Source organism: Pteropus medius, unplaced genomic scaffold (genome assembly GCF_902729225.1).
Source record: "Pteropus medius unplaced genomic scaffold, Ma_sr-lr_union100, whole genome shotgun sequence".
NCBI lineage: Eukaryota > Metazoa > Chordata > Mammalia > Chiroptera > Pteropodidae > Pteropus > Pteropus medius.
In genome coordinates, this window is record NW_024351730.1 from 20701983 (window position 1) to 20719127 (window position 17145).

The 17145-nt window shown below is 39.5% G+C and overlaps 2 protein-coding genes across 6 annotated transcripts in view; both read left to right on the forward strand.

The window, feature by feature from the left end:
- Positions 1-4205: 4205 nt before the first annotated feature.
- UTP3 (UTP3 small subunit processome component) lies at positions 4206-5877 on the forward strand. Its single transcript, XM_039845372.1, has one exon. The coding sequence runs from the start codon at positions 4381-4383 to the stop codon at positions 5812-5814; it is 1434 nt and encodes a 477-aa protein (XP_039701306.1). The 5' UTR covers positions 4206-4380; the 3' UTR covers positions 5815-5877.
- An 8929-nt stretch (positions 5878-14806) lies between these two features.
- Positions 14807-17145, forward strand: part of RUFY3 (RUN and FYVE domain containing 3) — a 68104-nt gene continuing 65765 nt past the window's right edge. For 2 of the 5 annotated variants that reach the window (XM_039845381.1, XM_039845382.1), the window contains exon 1: positions 14808-15352. In XM_039845381.1, coding sequence (XP_039701315.1) covers positions 15010-15352 — 343 coding nt within the window. In that variant the 5' untranslated portion in view covers positions 14808-15009. Of the gene's footprint in view, positions 15353-17145 lie in introns of all 5 variants that reach the window. The other 3 variants (XR_005649149.1, XR_005649150.1, XM_039845378.1) reach the window with 2 other exon arrangements.

Here is a 17145-nt window from a genome sequence, read left to right on the forward strand (position 1 = left end):
TCCACGGCAGGTTCCTCTCCTACTCCTTCTCATCTCCAAGCCTCATCCCATTCTTTCTGCCCCTCCATAAGCAATTACTTATTTTGTATTTAATGGACACTATTTTGTTTGCATATGTTCTTACAAAAAGGTGTATTATTGTATTTATGAGTGGTATTATATTACATTTTTTATTTTTTTAGTTTTTTTTTTTTTCCCTAAGCACATTGTTTTTAAGAACCATCCATATTGCCCTGAGTATATAATGTACTGTTTCCAATTACTGTGTCATTAAGATGACCATATAATTTATCATCTAAATTATTTAAAGAGTAATTACACTGGAATAAAAGGTTAATAAGGGCTATACCAAGCAAACCAAGATGTATGGTCACTATATGCTCCTAAATTCTATGCTGTTCATCCGTGACATTTTATTGATCTACTCTTCCAGGAACGAGCATCGGGTTATCTCCAACTCTCTGTCAATAGTGGCTTTTCAACAGCTTCATACGGGTACCATTATGGACCTGTGTGAGAATTTCTTTGTTAACCAAAAAGATGTCTGTCATGATATATAAATTTCTGATATAGGTAATTATGAGAACACTGAAAATATGAGCAAAGAGACAAAGGAGGAAGTTGCAAAGCAGTTTGGAGAATAAAGAGTGGTAGAGCACTTACAATGGGAGGGGGACAATGAAGGGTATGGCTGGAAAGGTTGCTTCGAGACAAATCTGGGAGGGCCGTGTATGTTGTGAACTTTATCTTAATTGTAATTGAGAATCATTGAAAGCTTATGAACGAGCTGTGGGATGATGGAAATTATTCTCTAGTAAGATATATCTGATGATACTGAATCAAATGTACAGCAGAGACTGGAAATGAGAAGACCTAGTAAGGGAATATTTCATAGCCAGTACAGTACAGTAGTTAGTAGTTAGTACAGTGGATTCCGAAGCCAGACTGTTTGGGTTCAAAACTAGTTCTACCATTTCCTAGCCTTAAATAAGAGATTACTATAGTATCTTCCTCAAAGGGTTGAGTGTCAAGAGCTTATAACAGTACCTGCACATAATGACTGCTCCCAATGTTAGCTATTATTATTATTGCTACAACAGTTCAAAAAGAAGTGAGATCGATTTAAGCTAATCTGATTGTAGAATACCTTCAAGACCCAGAACTCATGCCCTGAAGAAAGTATCCTAATATCACTTAGTGTGTCATTCACAAACCCCTACCTTCCACAGTCAGAAAATTCCATATACGGCTTAGGCAAAAGGATATTCTTTTTCTAAAAAAAACTATTGGCCCTCATTATGTGTAGCTTGCTAACTCCTAAACCTGGTATAACAATAATGTAATAAGGATTCAAGTTGATGACAAATTATGGTTGCCACAAATATAACAGTTAAATATCAAATGTTATTTAATATTTGTTCATTTTCTCTGGGGACTCAGTGTTTTTCTTTTTAATTGGCATAGGTTTATGATATAATAGTTATTAATCTGTCTTTGCAGCAATACAAAATTTTAAAGAAAAAAATCATCTAAGTGGTATATAATGATAAGATTAGACTATGGAAGATTAGTCTATGGGAGCTGCTGGAATTAAAAAATAGGCTTCAACTGTTCTTTATCAAAAATCTGAGAACATTAGAATACAACACTCTGAATATGCACTGGATAGTGCAACTCTAAATAGTTAATGTAATATGTAGTATAAACTAAGTAATATTAGAGCAATGTGATCATTACCATTAAAAACATCCAAAATATTTTTCTAACTTCTCTATAATAATATATACATTTTGGTCCTGAAGTATGAATTATTTTTTATTTTCAATAAAAATAAACGGAAAAATTGGGACTGTTTTATGTGTCTAAATAAAACTTAATATTTAGACATAATGAAAATTCAATACTACATATAAAGCAAGGATCTAATTACAGTTCCAGCATAAATGCACCATTATTTAAGCACTGTTTCTAGAAAAACAATCCAGAGGTGATCTCTCATCCCTCTAATCTCATACAGTAGGTTTATATCACATACTACCTTGTATTTTAGTAATCTGTACACATCTTGTCTTCCTGATTATAAGCTCTTTGAGGGAAGATACAGGCTAATTCACCTTTGTATCTATTACACCATGTAGCATTCTGCTACAGTTAGAAAGTAGTTAATATTTGTTGAATGGCAAAATCTATTCACATTTACATTCAAAAACAAATTGTGCTAAAATTAAAATTCAGAATATAAGATTTTTACCCATATCTTTTTTATTCTTAAAATTGTTTTCTAATATTGTAAAGGTTTTCAAATGCATAAGGTAACTTTTAACACTTTGAAAATGTTTAGTTAGAAATAGTATTTCTAAAAATTTGTATTATTTTTCTTAACCTAATGACACTTATACTTTCTGCAAAAATATTTGTCATCATTAATTTTAGCAATATATCAAAAGTTCAGCTTCCGACAACCTACATTTGAAGGTACCATAGTAATACTAATTCTGAACCTACCATATGTAATGCCTTGAAAACTTAAATCTTTAACTTTTCTAAGGTTATATATAAGGCAGTCTTTTCATAATTCTAGCTCTAGTAGTACTTACAAAGACAAGTTTGACTAATTCTTCCCTTATTACCATCCTTTTCCTCAAACACTTTAATCTGTCCTCTTGATTTCTTTCATCCACCCAGCAAAACTTATCCACTGGAAAAGATCTGAAACTCATTCACACTGAAAAAGCAAAGGACTGGTAACAGCTGACTGTGAAAGTCTGGTATGGGTGCCCTGTGCCTGGTTTCTATGCCAGATTTACTAATGAAGTCTTCCCAGGTCTGTTTCCACATGTGTAAAATAAAAGTATGGCGCTGGAATTAATGATTCCTAAAATCCATTCCAGCTCAGGTTATCTCCCTTAGGGATGGATGTTTGCAGCCTTATGCATCATTCATTCGCTCTCTTTTATGTAGCACCTGAGACGGACGGATAATCAAATACTGTAATTTCAATACTTATTCATTGAACAAATCTTGAACACTTACTCTGTGCCAGAAACTGCACTGGGTGCTTGCAATATCAGTGTTTGTAGAGGTCTACTAGGTGCTACAGAACTGAAGAAAAGACAAGGGAGTTAAAGATATCAAAGAAGTGATGCGTAAGTTGTCTTTTCAATACCGTAGAAGTTTCCCAAGGTGGGGAGAGTACTAAATTCTAAGGAGAATGGCATCGATTAAAAAAAAAAAGAAAAAGAAAAACGATATAAAAGGTATGTTGGGTGTTTTCCGCAGATGAAATCTGGGTAATACAAGACAAATGTTCAGTTATAATTTGGCATGTTTTGCATGGTTACTTCATTAACGCTTGTCTCCCGCTAGACCACAAGTCCCACGAGTGCAGGTCTGCTTTTGCCCGCCATTGTTCTCCCAGAGTTTATCAAGCTGCCTGTGCTCAAATGTTGAAAAACAAATTTTTAAGGGTACACCCCTGAGTTAAAATGTGGCATTTCCAAAGTATCTTGAAGAATGAACCTTCTCTACTAAAACGAAGACAAATCGCGGTGCCCTCTGCGGGCAATTTGAGTTTCTTGGAAAAGTCAGACCTTAGAGTGGGGCTCTGTCTTCCCACTGTCACCTCTCGGAGACAGAAAGTTCCGCAGAACCGCCGAGGGCAGGCAGCTAGAAACCTGCGGCCACACCCGCCCCGAGGCCCGAGCTGCGCTGTCGCCGCACGCCGACACCAGGATTCTCTAGTCCAAAGGCACCCGTGGCGCCCTGGGCGTTGCGAAGAAAAAAAAAAAAACCTAATTAACTTCCACACACAGGCGCAGAAGAGAAAACTATTCCAGGAAACACAGAAACCTTCCACACCAGCGAACGGTTCACGGTCGGAAAGGCCTGGTACATGCGCAGTACAGCTCACTGCACAGACCCGCTGTCTCTCCTAGGCACAGAGGCAGAGCGCCCTCTACTGGTCCCCGGAGACTTAGCCTCGCTGTTCCGTCAAGATACCGCTCAGGCTCGCGAGACTAAGAACGGAAGTCTCTCCGAAAGACGCGACGGAACTTACCTTCCGACCTTATTGTTCCCACACGGAAGGATTTTAATTTACCGGAATCGATCGGCGTTAAAGGACAAAGCGAAAAGGAGGTGCTCTTAATGTGAGTAAGCCTGCGGGGCCGAGCGGAAGTCTTGGTTCACACGCCGCGGAGAGCATCCTGGGGGCCGGAAGGAGGTAGAAGCTCCTGCAGGCGACCGGAGCGCCGGCAAACTCGTGTGGTACGGGAGCGCGTGGCTGTTTCAAGAGGCGCGTTGCTGAAGCGCGTGGCTCTCGCGCGGAGGACAGAGGTGGCCGAAAGCCCGACCTTGGTGTAGAACCGGAGACTGTGAGCTATGGTGGGGAGATCCCGGAGGCGCGGAGCGGCCAAGTGGGCAGCTGTGCGAGCCAAGGCAGGTCGCGGCCCAGCGGACGAAAAGGAAGACGATTTAGAATTGCCACCCTCACCAAGGGACTCCAGCTACTACCAGGATAAGGTAGATGATTTCCATGAGGCCCAATCTCGAGCTGCCTTGGCTAAAGGCTGGAGCGAAATAGAGAGTGGGGATGAGGAGGCGGATGGCGATGATGAGGAGGAAGAGGTGCTAGCCCTAGATACTGCTGAGGAGGACGATGAAGATGGAGTGAGTGCGGGGGATGAGGACGACGAGGACGATGATGGCAGCTCCGTGCAGAGTGAGGCCGAGGCCTCTGTGGATCCCAGTTTGTCGTGGGGTCAGAGGAAAAAACTTTACTATGACACGGACTATGGTTCCAAGTCCCGAAGCCGGCAGAGTCAACAAGAAGTAGAGGATGAGGAAAAAGAGGAGGAGGAGGAGGCACAGCTCATTCAGCGGCGCCTAGCCCAAGCACTGCAAGAGGATGATTTTGGGGTCACCTGGGTGGAGGCCTTTGCAAAATCGGTGCCTCGGGTAGATGAGGCTGAGACACGAGTCGTGAAGGATTTGGCGAAAGTTTCTGTGAAAGAGAAACTAAAGATGCTGAAGAAGGAATCACCAGAGCTCTTGGAGCTGATAGAAGACCTAAAAGTTAAGTTGACAGAGGTGAGGGATGAGCTGGAGCCATTGTTACAGTTGGTGGAGCAAGGGATCATTCCACCTGGAAAAGGAAGCCAATACCTGAGGACGAAGTACAATCTCTATTTGAACTACTGCTCCAACATCAGTTTTTATTTGATCCTGAAAGCTAGGAGAGTCCCTGCACACGGACATCCTGTCATAGAAAGGCTCCTTACCTACCGAACTTTGATTAACAAACTGTCAGTTGTGGATCAGAAGCTGTCCTCTGAAATTCGTCACCTACTCACACTTAAGGATGATGCTGGAAAGAAAGAACTGAATCTAAAAGCAAAATCCACCAAGGTCAAACCAAAATCTGTTTCCGAGACTGTTGCTGCTGCTGCCGCCTCTGCTGTTACAGATCTTTCTGATGATTCTGATTTTGAAGAAGCTGCACTGAAATACTATAAAGAAATAGAAGACGGGCAAAAGTTGAAAAGAAAGAAAGAAGAAAATAGTACTGAAGAACAAGCTCTTGAAGATCAAAATGCAAAGAGAGGCATTACCTATCAGATTGCTAAAAACAGAGGACTTACACCAAGGAGAAAGAAGATTGATCGCAATCCCAGAGTGAAACACCGGGAGAAGTTCAGAAGAGCCAAAATTCGTAGAAGAGGCCAGGTTCGTGAAGTTCGTAGAGAAGAGCAACGTTATAGTGGTGAACTATCTGGTATTCGTGCAGGGGTTAAAAAGAGCATTAAGCTTAAGTAAAGTTTTTGCTTTTAAGTTTTTTGGCCATTTTAGATCAATAAATTTGAATTTTTAACTGGTGAAGTTATTGTACTAATATATAATACCTAACCCTTAAGTTTTAAAAATTTCAGTCAACAGGGAAATTCGTTTGCATTATTGCTCAGTTTATCCTTCAGTTTCTATTAGGGTCATACTAAGAACTGTGGGAACAATATGCAGGTGCGTGAAAAAAAGTTCTCTGATATTCTGTCAGGTAGTAGCCTAGGAAAATTTCACATCTAGTTGTGGAACAACAGTCAAACTTAGAACAGCCTTATAATTCTTCATGTAAAGTGAAGAGAATCCACATTTGGCAATCATCTTGTTTGTAAGATAGCCTATAAAATAGTTCTGACATTATTTCATTTACCTAAGTATAGTTCTTGAGCAGGATACTTGTTAATAAATAGGTTTAATGTTAGCTTACGGATTTTGTACATTATATGTAGCAAAAGCTTAGAAATGAAGAGGAACTTTGGTTAAAAGTGGAAAGATGTGCCTTAATTACATTAATTTTGTACCACAAAATAATATTTTTTAATAATACAATTGTAAATAATAATTGTAAATAATTGTAAATAATAATTGTACCACACAAAAATTTGAATATTTTTTTGTGTGGTACAATTGAATATTTTTTAATGGTCCTTAATGTGGTAAGGTAAAAATACCATTTTCTCTACTGGTGACTTGCAGCTGTTGCTATTATACACTTCACTTGGTAAAAATGTTACATTTTTCTTTAATTGCTCTGGTGTTTACAGTAGGAGAAAGATGTTGAGATGGTGAATGTAGAAATATTTAGGATGATGCCAAGGTATGAAATGGGAGGACTACTGAAGGGAAGTACAAAGATGTCTTAACTGTGTCACTTTTTTCTTTAAACATTCTAGCTGCTAGAGATGCAGAGATGATCGCTGGTTAATTAAATACTTGCTATGTGCCAGATGTATATCACCTTATTTAATCTTTATAATAACTTCGTGAGATGATACTGTTCTAGCAGAGATGAAGATGCTGAAATTCTGAGGTTAAGTTTCTAAAAGACACGTGCTTGGGATTTGAACCAAAGCCAGCTTAATTTGAGCCTTCATTCTCTTCTAACTTACATATGCCTCAGAGTAGCACATATGTCAAATTGTTTTATCTTTTATTTTTTTATAAATAAAAGAGGTAGGTTGGAAATAAAATTAACACTGAGTGCTAAGGAACTTTTGTAAGCACTTTATACTTATTTCCTTTTTCCTCTTGTGTGATAAAAATTCTGTTATCCATATTTTAAAGATGAGGAAACTGACAAGTAACTTTCTCAAAGTCATATAGCCATTAAGTGGTAGAGCCAGGATTTCAACCCAGCCTTTCTGGCTTCAGAGCTCTATTCTATACTTCCTTTTTTGATATATAAAAAGTACAGTTGTTGGAGTTAACTTACTAGGGTGGTTTTGAGTTAATTACTTGATCTACAAATTTTTTTGTGTGGTACAATTATTATACCTACTTTGAAGAAGAGCTATAACAGTGTTTAAGAGCTGTGAGATCATAGTATATATACTGGTGATCCCTGACACAGAGCTCCTAAAACTTTTGTAAATTTCTAAGTAATGAGAGGACTAGAAGCATCTTTTGTTCTATGAGGCAACTCTGGATGGGCTCCTGAATGGCTCCAGTATGGGGGACTGTCCACCAGAAAGACCAAGCCATGATTAGAAGTTTGGAATTTTCAGCTCCACAACCCAATCTCCAGGAAGGGGAGAGGGGCTGGAAATGGAGTTAATAGTTGATTATGTTTATGTGAGGAAGTCTCCATAAAATCCCAGTAGTATGGGTTTCAGGATCTTCCTGGTTGGTGAACACATCCACGTACCAGGAGGGTAATGTACACCAGCTCCACCAGGACAGAAGCTCCTGCACTTGGGACCCTCCCAGACATCATCCTGTGTATCTCTTTATCTGACTGTTCTTCCATATATCACATTCTTCAGCAAACTGGTAAACATAAGTGAGTGTGTAAGTTCTGTGAGCAAATTAATTGAACCCGAGGAGAGAGTTGTGAGGACCTTCGTCATGTCATATATGTAAAAATTCTTGAGGAATGAATATCTTAAGTTTGGAAGAAAGCATTGGGCGAGCTCCTGAAGGGATAAAGAAAATCTGGGACAGGATAAAAAGCAAGAAAATAAATAGAAGTTGAAAGTATTTGATGTTCAATGTCAAATCCCTGACATGTATAAAGTGAAGGGAAAAAAAGTTTTAAAGGAAGTAAAACTTTACATTTAGGAAAGTGGAAAAAATTAAACCTGTTTATATTCCTCCAAATATCAGATATTCCTTCAGAGACCTCACAACACTATATTAAGTCATTCTGGAATAACTAGGATATAGATTGTGCTATCCTGTTTTATAAATGTTAAGTGTGGCTTTGTTTAATGTGGATTAATAGCAAAAGAAGTTACAAATTAGTGGATTAAATATTTACATCCAATTTCACATTTACTAAAAACATTTAAACAGCACCAAGATGTGTTGGGTAATGTCCTAACACATGAGTAATCAACTGTTAACAACTCAATGTGTTCATTTTTCACAGACACTTTTTGAATTCTGGAAACTCTCATGGATAAGAGTTCCGAAAAAGTAGATTACTGGCTATCAGGCATCAATATAAATCAACAACCTGTTAGTTTCATGTCAATGGTAAGCTGTGGGCAGCTATCAAAAATATAAAATATTAAAAATTAAGTAGAAGAAAACAACAAATTAGTGAGCCAGTAACTTCCTCTGTCACTAACCAGCTGACTAGCTTTGGGCTAGTTAATTTCTCAGCCACAGTTTCTTATTTATATTCTTTATCTATGAAGGAGTTAAATAAAATTAACATATCCCTTTAATTTCTGTGTAGAAATTAATTGCTTATCAGACCTACAACTATCATCAAAGCTTTTGGCAAACTGGAAGATAATTTCTGTGATCTTAAAGATAAAAATTAGCTAACAACTATTTACATATCTGACACAAAAAAATATTTGATATATCTGAGGAATGGCTGAAGTTGCTCATTTTTCCTTGCTGGTTATATGAAGTAAAAGAATTTTAGTATGTTAAAGTAATACATTGTATTACTTTAAAGTTAACTTACCAAAATAATTCATGAAAAGTGAAAATCAGTATAATTTAGATCTCAGGGATCACAAAGATGAACACATACCACTGAACAGTAGATAACCCCCCCAAAATGTACAATTCAACTAGAGTTCCAAACCATTCAAACTGAGTATTGCTTCAGGCAATAAATGAGTTTTTAAAAATCCTTTTGGATTTTCTTTTAAAAACATTTGTATTTTGCTATTGAAACACAGAAACCATATAGAAAATTTACTACCACCCAAAACAAATGGTAACATGTTTTAAATTTTGTTTAGTATATTTTCTGATATCGTATTTTTTAACATAGTTCACTTGAGCTCTGTATTCCAGGATAATGTTTGATTCTTTTAGCTATTCATTTTTGAAGAAAATGATTTTTTTACATTTGCTGCAAAGTGAAGCTTTAAATGATAGTAAATATTAAGGATCAACATTTTTTAAACTAAAAACAAAAAAACCTAAACTAATAAAATGTTCTGCCTTAAGAGAAACAATATAGGAGCTTGACTTCTGGAGCCACACTGAGTTTTAAATCTCAGTTTTACCATTTACAATGTGTCTTCGGTCTACTTAACTTTTCCATGTCCCAGTTTCCTCACATTGAATAATACATGGCTGTTAAAGCCATTTAAGTAGTTAAATCATATATTTACAACAGCACCTGGCAGGTAGTAAGTACTATTAGTTATTAATAAATCTATTTTTTTAAAGACTAATTCAAACTCCACTTGAAAGAGTTAATTTTCTCCTTGGTTTTATCATAATGGTTCTTAAACCAGAATGCCTACAGATCATTTGGTAAGTTTAAAATGCAGATTCCCATGCCCTCCAGTTTCTGATTTAAGTTGCCTGATGTCAACCCAGATATGCATATTTTAACAAGTGCCTGAAATGATGCTGATCCAGGTAGTCTATAGAACACACTGGAAACACTGCGCTAGGCACACTGAATTTTAGGTTTCTCGTAGCTAATAATAACATAGACATAATGAATGAAATTAATTACAAGAATGAAATATAATGTGGCATTACCATGTAACTACAAAACCTCAAGGGGAGCCCCATGAGACTTGAAAGCAATGGACCTTCCCTCTTGTCCCCCACCCCCACCCCACCGCCAGATAACATGCCTAATCACAACATTTTACATATCACATCAGTGGGTTCCTGGACTCTGAAGCCAGGAGTCCTTGGACCTCAGGAAACCTAACCTTATAGTAGAGTACTGTTCTTTTACCCTTAAGCATTGGTTTACATATACTAGGAGATCATCTTACCTTCAGTGGGCAAATTCAAAGAAGATGACTGAACAGAATTTTATTAGCACCTAGAATGTTTTAATATTTATTAAAAGAGCTCTTTTAGACATGTTTCTAATTATATCATGCTTGAACATACACAAAAAGAGAAGACCAAATATAAAGTTTATTTCTTAAACTTTATATTCAGTCCAATTTTTCTGAATCACTTCTATCTGGGGGCCCCGATGGCCATAGAATTAAAGAATTTTCATAGGATTTTAGAAAGAGGAAAGAGATTTTCAACAAAAAAGGTGGGCGGCTGAGAACTAGAGTTAAAAATTAGTTGTGCGTTGTAAAAAGAAACAGATATCAACTGAGAGTAAATACATTGATAGCAGAGAAAGACACGTTACAGTGAGAGGCATTTACTGCTTAGGATGCTATAGGACCTCAAAAGAGGCATGTACTCAGTATAAGGAGGGCAGAGATCTGAGTAGAATCAGATCTCTGATGTGGCAATATGAGGAAGGCCAAACCTTAATGTTATCCAGAGGCAACAAGAGTGTGAGGCAAAGTAGGAAGATAATATTGGAAAGGGAAGACGGAGAGGGGTTAGATCATTAAAGACCTTAAGGAGCTTAGATTATATCCCAGATACGGAGAAGGCAACAAAGGTGTTTAAGAATAAGTATGACATAACTAGATCAATCTAGAAAAAGTAAATACTCTTAACTGCTGTATAGCAATGGAATTGGAATAGATGAAAACTAGAAGCAGGAAAATCAGTTAGGAGCCCTCTGTAGTACTACAGGGAAGAAAAGATGAAGATTTCAATTAAAGCAGAACAAATTAAGGGACAGATTTGAGAGGAATTTAGAAGAGAACTGAAAAAGCACATGCGAATTGAAGGAATTGTAGAGAAAGTAATAGAGGGTCAGTAAAAGCAAACCAAATAATTTCAGCAACTCATTAAGATATTAAAACTCTAAAAAGACAAAATATGAAAAGTTCATCTAGAGTAGGAATTCTGTTTCTCCACAGTATATACAAGGAACACAATTTCACTGTTAGCAGACCTTCATAAAAAAGATAATTATCAAACAATAAAAATAGTCCTTCAACATCTTATCATTTTTTACTATAAAGTTAACACATTCATTATAGACTACTTGCAAATACAGAAAAATGGAAAAATACATCCGTATTTCCGCCACCTGAAGAAAACTGCCATTGTTTGATCTAGACTAAATATATTGTTTAAGGTAAATATATTACTTAAAGGTATTTGGTACTTTTAAGAGTATTGCATTAAGAGAGGTGCTTATATTTCTTTAGAGTATTATAGATATAATAAACATAAAAAGGAGGTATATATTGGCTAAGAATTGCTGTAATTTGTTTGGAAAAATAAGTCAATAACAGTTATCAAAACGCAGTAATTTAAAAGTAAAGAACCATGGACTCTTGAGAGCTTTCACACTGAGGCTTTATGTTATCTAATTAGCGTAACTAAATTTCTGAATTTATTAAAATCAGAAGTTTAACATAAACTCTTAAATTGCCTTGTTTTCAAGTAAGACTTTTCCCAAGTACTGAACAATGAAAAAAGCTCAAGAAAGCCATTATTTTAGAAACATAAATCCCACATACACTGGAAGAATATCAGGCCTTCCCGAGTGGTAGCTTTTCTCTGATCACAGCTCTAAGAAGCTTAAAGTTACTTCTATGACATTGATCTCTAAAACATTTTGTAATATAGTCTAAGTGTCCATCCTTAAGATCACCAGTTTCTAAAAACCAAACATGGATAAATAAAAATAAAATGCAGATAAAGTTGAAAAGCACCTCTTTATTTCACAAGAAAACTAACAGAAATTGATTCTTACAGTAACTTGGGTTTTGTCACTTTAAAACAGTATAGGAACACGCTCTGTGCATTTTCAAAAAGGAGCAACATGTTTAGGCTTGTTTTTTATAATCTTGGCTTCCCTAAATGTGTGTAGCAGCTGAATCAGCCCTTTATGTCACTTGAGCTTATGGAGAGCTGTGATTATAAATCCAAAAGCTAAAAGTGTAAGAAACTAGAAACTTGGAGTACCATCCACCTTTACAGAAAATGCTCATAAATAGCCTTGCCTGTAAAATTTACAGGACTCATATTTCAGCTGATTTTCTATATTTATGACACTGCCATTTAATGATAAAGTATAAATAGAACAGTTTTTAAAAGTAAAGAGGCATAAAAAACGAACAAACAATACACTGCAAGAATCCAAGCATGTCAATGTTTCTAATACCAAAGGTATCCTGGCTCACTAGAAAGGAGAAAGCCAACAATTAAGACTAGATAGCATTCCATACTTTAACTTGGTGACTCCTTTGGCTTATTGGGGTTTCCCAAGAGTGATTTGTGAGGACTCTGCTCTCTTTTCTTCTATCTGCAATGACATGTATATTCTTGTTAAATTCTTTACTGAAACATTGTAAAACATCTCTGTGAAGGAACCTGGCAAGAATATGATATTTCAAAATTTCTGCATGCAAAACAAGGTAAAAGATCCAGTTAAGGATGGGTGTTAAAACCATATAGAGTTGGGAGGCTGGGTGAAAAAGGTTCAGGGATTAAGAAGTACAAATCGGCAGTTACATAATAATCACAGAGATGTAAAGTACAGCATAGGGAATATAGTCAATAATCTTCTAATAACTAAGTGGATACTAGACTTATTGGGATGGATCACCTCATAAGTTATATAAATATCTAATCACTTTTGTACACTTGAAAGTAATATAATATTGAATATCAACTGTAATTGAAAAAAAATTTTAAATTTTAAGTGAGAAAATTGGTGCAGATAACAAACTTTTAGAACAAATTGGATTTTGTGTCAGGTTCAATAACTGAAATCTGTCTTTACCTGTACTTATGTCTGAGGGCTAAAATAAAATGTGAACAGTTCCCTACGGACAAAACAAACAAACAAAAATATAATACATCTGGAATCTTTTAGTTTTTCTCTTCAAGGTTTTATACAGTTTGCAATTCCTAAAAGTGAAATTTGTTTGTTTTTATAAAGACCCTCACCCTCACCAAGACTGAAAAGGCCCAATAATAAAAACTTCCAAAATTCTGAAGATGTGATGGAAAGGCTTTTTTTCCCCTCAATTGAATACTTCTTTATTATAAGTTATGTGCTGTTTTGCCAAAAGGATAAATTGTAGCTAGTAATAATTATTTTACCCTATACCAGACCCTGTTTTAAAGGTTTTACTTTTATTGATTGAACCCTCACAACATCTCTATGAGTTAAGTAATATGATCATTTTTACAGAAGAAGAATCCAGGCTCAGGACAAATAACTTAGGCAGTGGGGCTGGTATCTACAGGTAAGGGAAATGCCAGAAAGTGAAAAGCTACTAAGAAATTTTCTGACTGCTTGAAGTTAGCTTGTAAACATCTCCTTTTAAAATACTTCTTGTTTAAATCAAAGATTTGGCGAAATTAGAAATCGCGTGGAAATTTCTTGTAGTAAATTTCTATATTTAGTAATGTAGAAAACCAAGGCTGATTTTCAGAGAGTAGTAACAGTAAAAAGGCTTACTTCCTTTCACCGAAGTATAACTTCCTCTACAGAGGGAAAGACCAGAGAAAGAGGGAAAAGCAAGCAAGTGGGCAAAATGTTACACAACAGTGATTTTTAATCACGAGTCAAAATGGACTCTGCCAGCATTTTGCAACCGGAACAAAAAGCTAATCAGCTAGGAAATATGGGCACGTTCTCGGAATCCAGCGTAAAGAATAATTATAGTAACTAGAAATTGTCTTTATTAGAGAAAGAAACGTATGCTTATGGGAATTACTATGTCAGTAATCATTGAAATATTCAAAATAAAGCAACAGAGGCCAATTATCAGCGAGACAAAGGAGTATGAAAGTGAAAACTGTCGACCTGTAATAGGCACTTGTCACATAAATTCTAAGCTGCTAGACTTAAAATGCACTCCTGCGCACCCGGAACACCGGAGAACCTGGGAGTTAAAGTCAAAGCAAATTCAAGATTTCTGTATAGTGCACACAATAGAGAACAAAAAGCGGTGGTGGGAGGAAGACGCCCACCTCTAGTATCTCACATAAAAAGCTCCCGAATCAAAACCGTGAATCAACGGTTAAATTAGTTCCAGTGTGTGAAAGGCAAATGGTAGAGTTTAATACCCGGGGTAGGAGGGAGTTCCCTTTTTAAAATTAGCTTTCGCCTCTTCAGCGCAGATCTTTGTGCCTCGGTGCTACGGATGAAGTTAGGCGGCTACACACAAAACGCCGCTACATTATTTCGCCAGGTCTCCAACCTTTGAAGCACCGGGACGGGGTGAGGGGGAGCGGCGGGGGGCGAACACCTGACCGCTAACGAGGGCCGTGCCGGGGGCGGGTAAGGACGAGGCGCTGTCTCCTTCCCGGGTCCGCAGGGAGGTCAGCGCCGCCGGGAAAAGCGGAAGGTGGGACGTGGGAAGAGGACACCGCCCCCTAGGGGAGCAGCGCCGCCAGCGGGGGGCCGGAGTGGGAGGGGCAGTCGGGAGGAGGCGGCCGGTAACGAGGCGCGCCGTCGGGCGGGGCTGTTCCTCGGGCTGGCTCGGACCCCGGCGGGGCGGGCTGTAGACAGAGCGGCGGAGCCCAGACGCCGGCCCGGGGCCAAGAAGAAAGGTGGCGGCGCAGACGGGACGGGACTGCGGCTCCCCGCCGCGACTCCGCTCCCCCGCCGAGTCGGAGGCGGCGGCGTAGAAAGGAGCGAGCATGGCTGAGACCTCGCCGCCGCCCACCTCCGGCGCGGAAAGTTGTAGCAAGGAGCCGGCGGGGGGCGGGGAGCAGCAGCTGGAGGAGCCGTGCCACGCTCGGGCCGGGGACGCGGACCGAGAGGGTGACGCGGGGCCGCCGGTGGCCTCCCCCGGCGGGCAGTCGGAGCCGGACTCGCCGGTGGCCGCCCCCTTCTTTCTGCTCTACCCGGGCGATGGAGGCGCCGGCTTCGCAGCGCGCCCACCGCCGCCGCAGCAGCAGCGCGCCTGGAGGACCCCGCCGTCGCCGGGCTCCCCGCTGCCCTTCCTGCTGCTGAGCTACCCGAGCGGCGGCGGCAAGCACCGTGAGTGGCGGCGGGGAAAGGGGGACGTCGGCGGTGAAGGGCTGGCCCGGGCCCGCGGAACTCCGCCTTCCTCTGGGTCCCGAAGCGCGGCGCCGGCCGGCGGGGAGGTGGGGGCGCTGGGGAAGCCCCTGTCCCGGGACGCAGGGGGCGGCCACGGTCCAGGAGTGGGGTTATTCACCTCCGAGTCTCCCCAGGCCGCGGGCTCTCGCCCGGCCTCCCTTCCTCTCCCGGGCCGAGAGTTCGTCCTCGTCAGCCTCTCCGGTGCTCGCCGGCTCCGAGACCCGGTCCCGGGCCGGGGGTAGCCTTCCCTGGAGGAGTCGAGGAGGGGGCGGCGCCCAGAGACTCGGCAGCCCCACTGTCCCGCCTTCTGCGGGCTCCCAGCGCCGCGGCAGCCAAGTAGGTGTGGCTGCTGCGCCGCCCCCCGGGCCGGCCTCAGTTGTACCTCTAAATTTTTTACGAGCGTTCATTCTGCACCCATAAATATTATAGATCCGTCTCCCAAAATGGGAATAGAAATCAGGAACAGCGCGCGAGATGACGAGAAGGGAATGGGTGGCTTGAGAAGGGCACACCATTCAGGATTATGTCTTTTGGCAGAAAGAGGCCTCCACCTTTTAAAACCATTGTCACGGGTGCCCTCTTAATGCTGCTGACCCCACTTTGAGCTCTATCGGTCAACAAATGTTTATTGCTACTCGTAAGGAGCCCTAGAATGGCTAATGTGTATAAAAGACTCTTAGAGGAGTGTTAAATCTGATTTAAAAAGACAAGATCTTTCAGTATGAAAATGTGTCTGAGGATACAAGGCATGATATAAATGTACTTTGCTGTATGAGTTCTGAAAACGGAGAGAAACTTGCGTAGGGTGAGGTGGGACCACTCCCCCCTCAGAGCTGGAGATAGATATATTTTTTTTAGCACCAAAGCAAACCTTTTTTTTACCTGCTCTGCACTGTCAAGAAACCCTGACTTTGCCTTTTCTGCCCGCTGATCCAGCCCCTAGGGAAAGATTAACGTTAGTTGAATATTTCCTTTGTGCATCTGTTGTGGTTATCATAGTTAATCCTCACATCTCTGTGAGCCAAATATGATGCCACTTTTTCAGATGAGGAAACTGAGGATCAGTATAAGTAACCGGCTAAGAGGAGGAATGAAGTTGGCCCAGATTCCTTCCCTACTAATCTCATGCTCTTAAAGCAAATACTGATGGGATGTTTCCTTCTAGGTTAAGGTCTATTGAATTCAGTGAGAGCTGGTCCAGTGTCATCTTTATTACTTACCTTTATTACTTTATTTCTTACTATTTATTACTTACCTAGAAGGAGGGCCAACACTGACAATTGACTAAGAGTCTTAGTAAAACAATAATATGTGTATTGAAGTGGTCAGCACTAATCTCCAGATAGGAATATCTAATCAAGGAAGAGTCCTTTTATAAGCAGAGTAAGTAAAGATAAGAATATTCTCAACATTGCTTTTCATTTTCTAAGGAATCTGCTTTCTGCTTTGTTTTTTAAGTCAGTGTCTTTTTTCTCAATTTTTTTTTTCTGTGTAATCTATTAACCACATCACTATAGAATGAAGAAGGCAGTCCTATCAATTCTTCATAACTGTGTAACAGTTGTGGTACAAGGTTTGATGTAGAAGAATTTTTCAGCTGTTGGCCTGTATCAGTTGTAGGGATTAATCTGAATTTCAGTTAATTTTATTTGATTCCTTCCTCTTATTAAAGGTCGACACTTTTTAAAAGTAATGTTAGAAAGTTATCAGGAATGGAAGACTTAAAGCTAAAA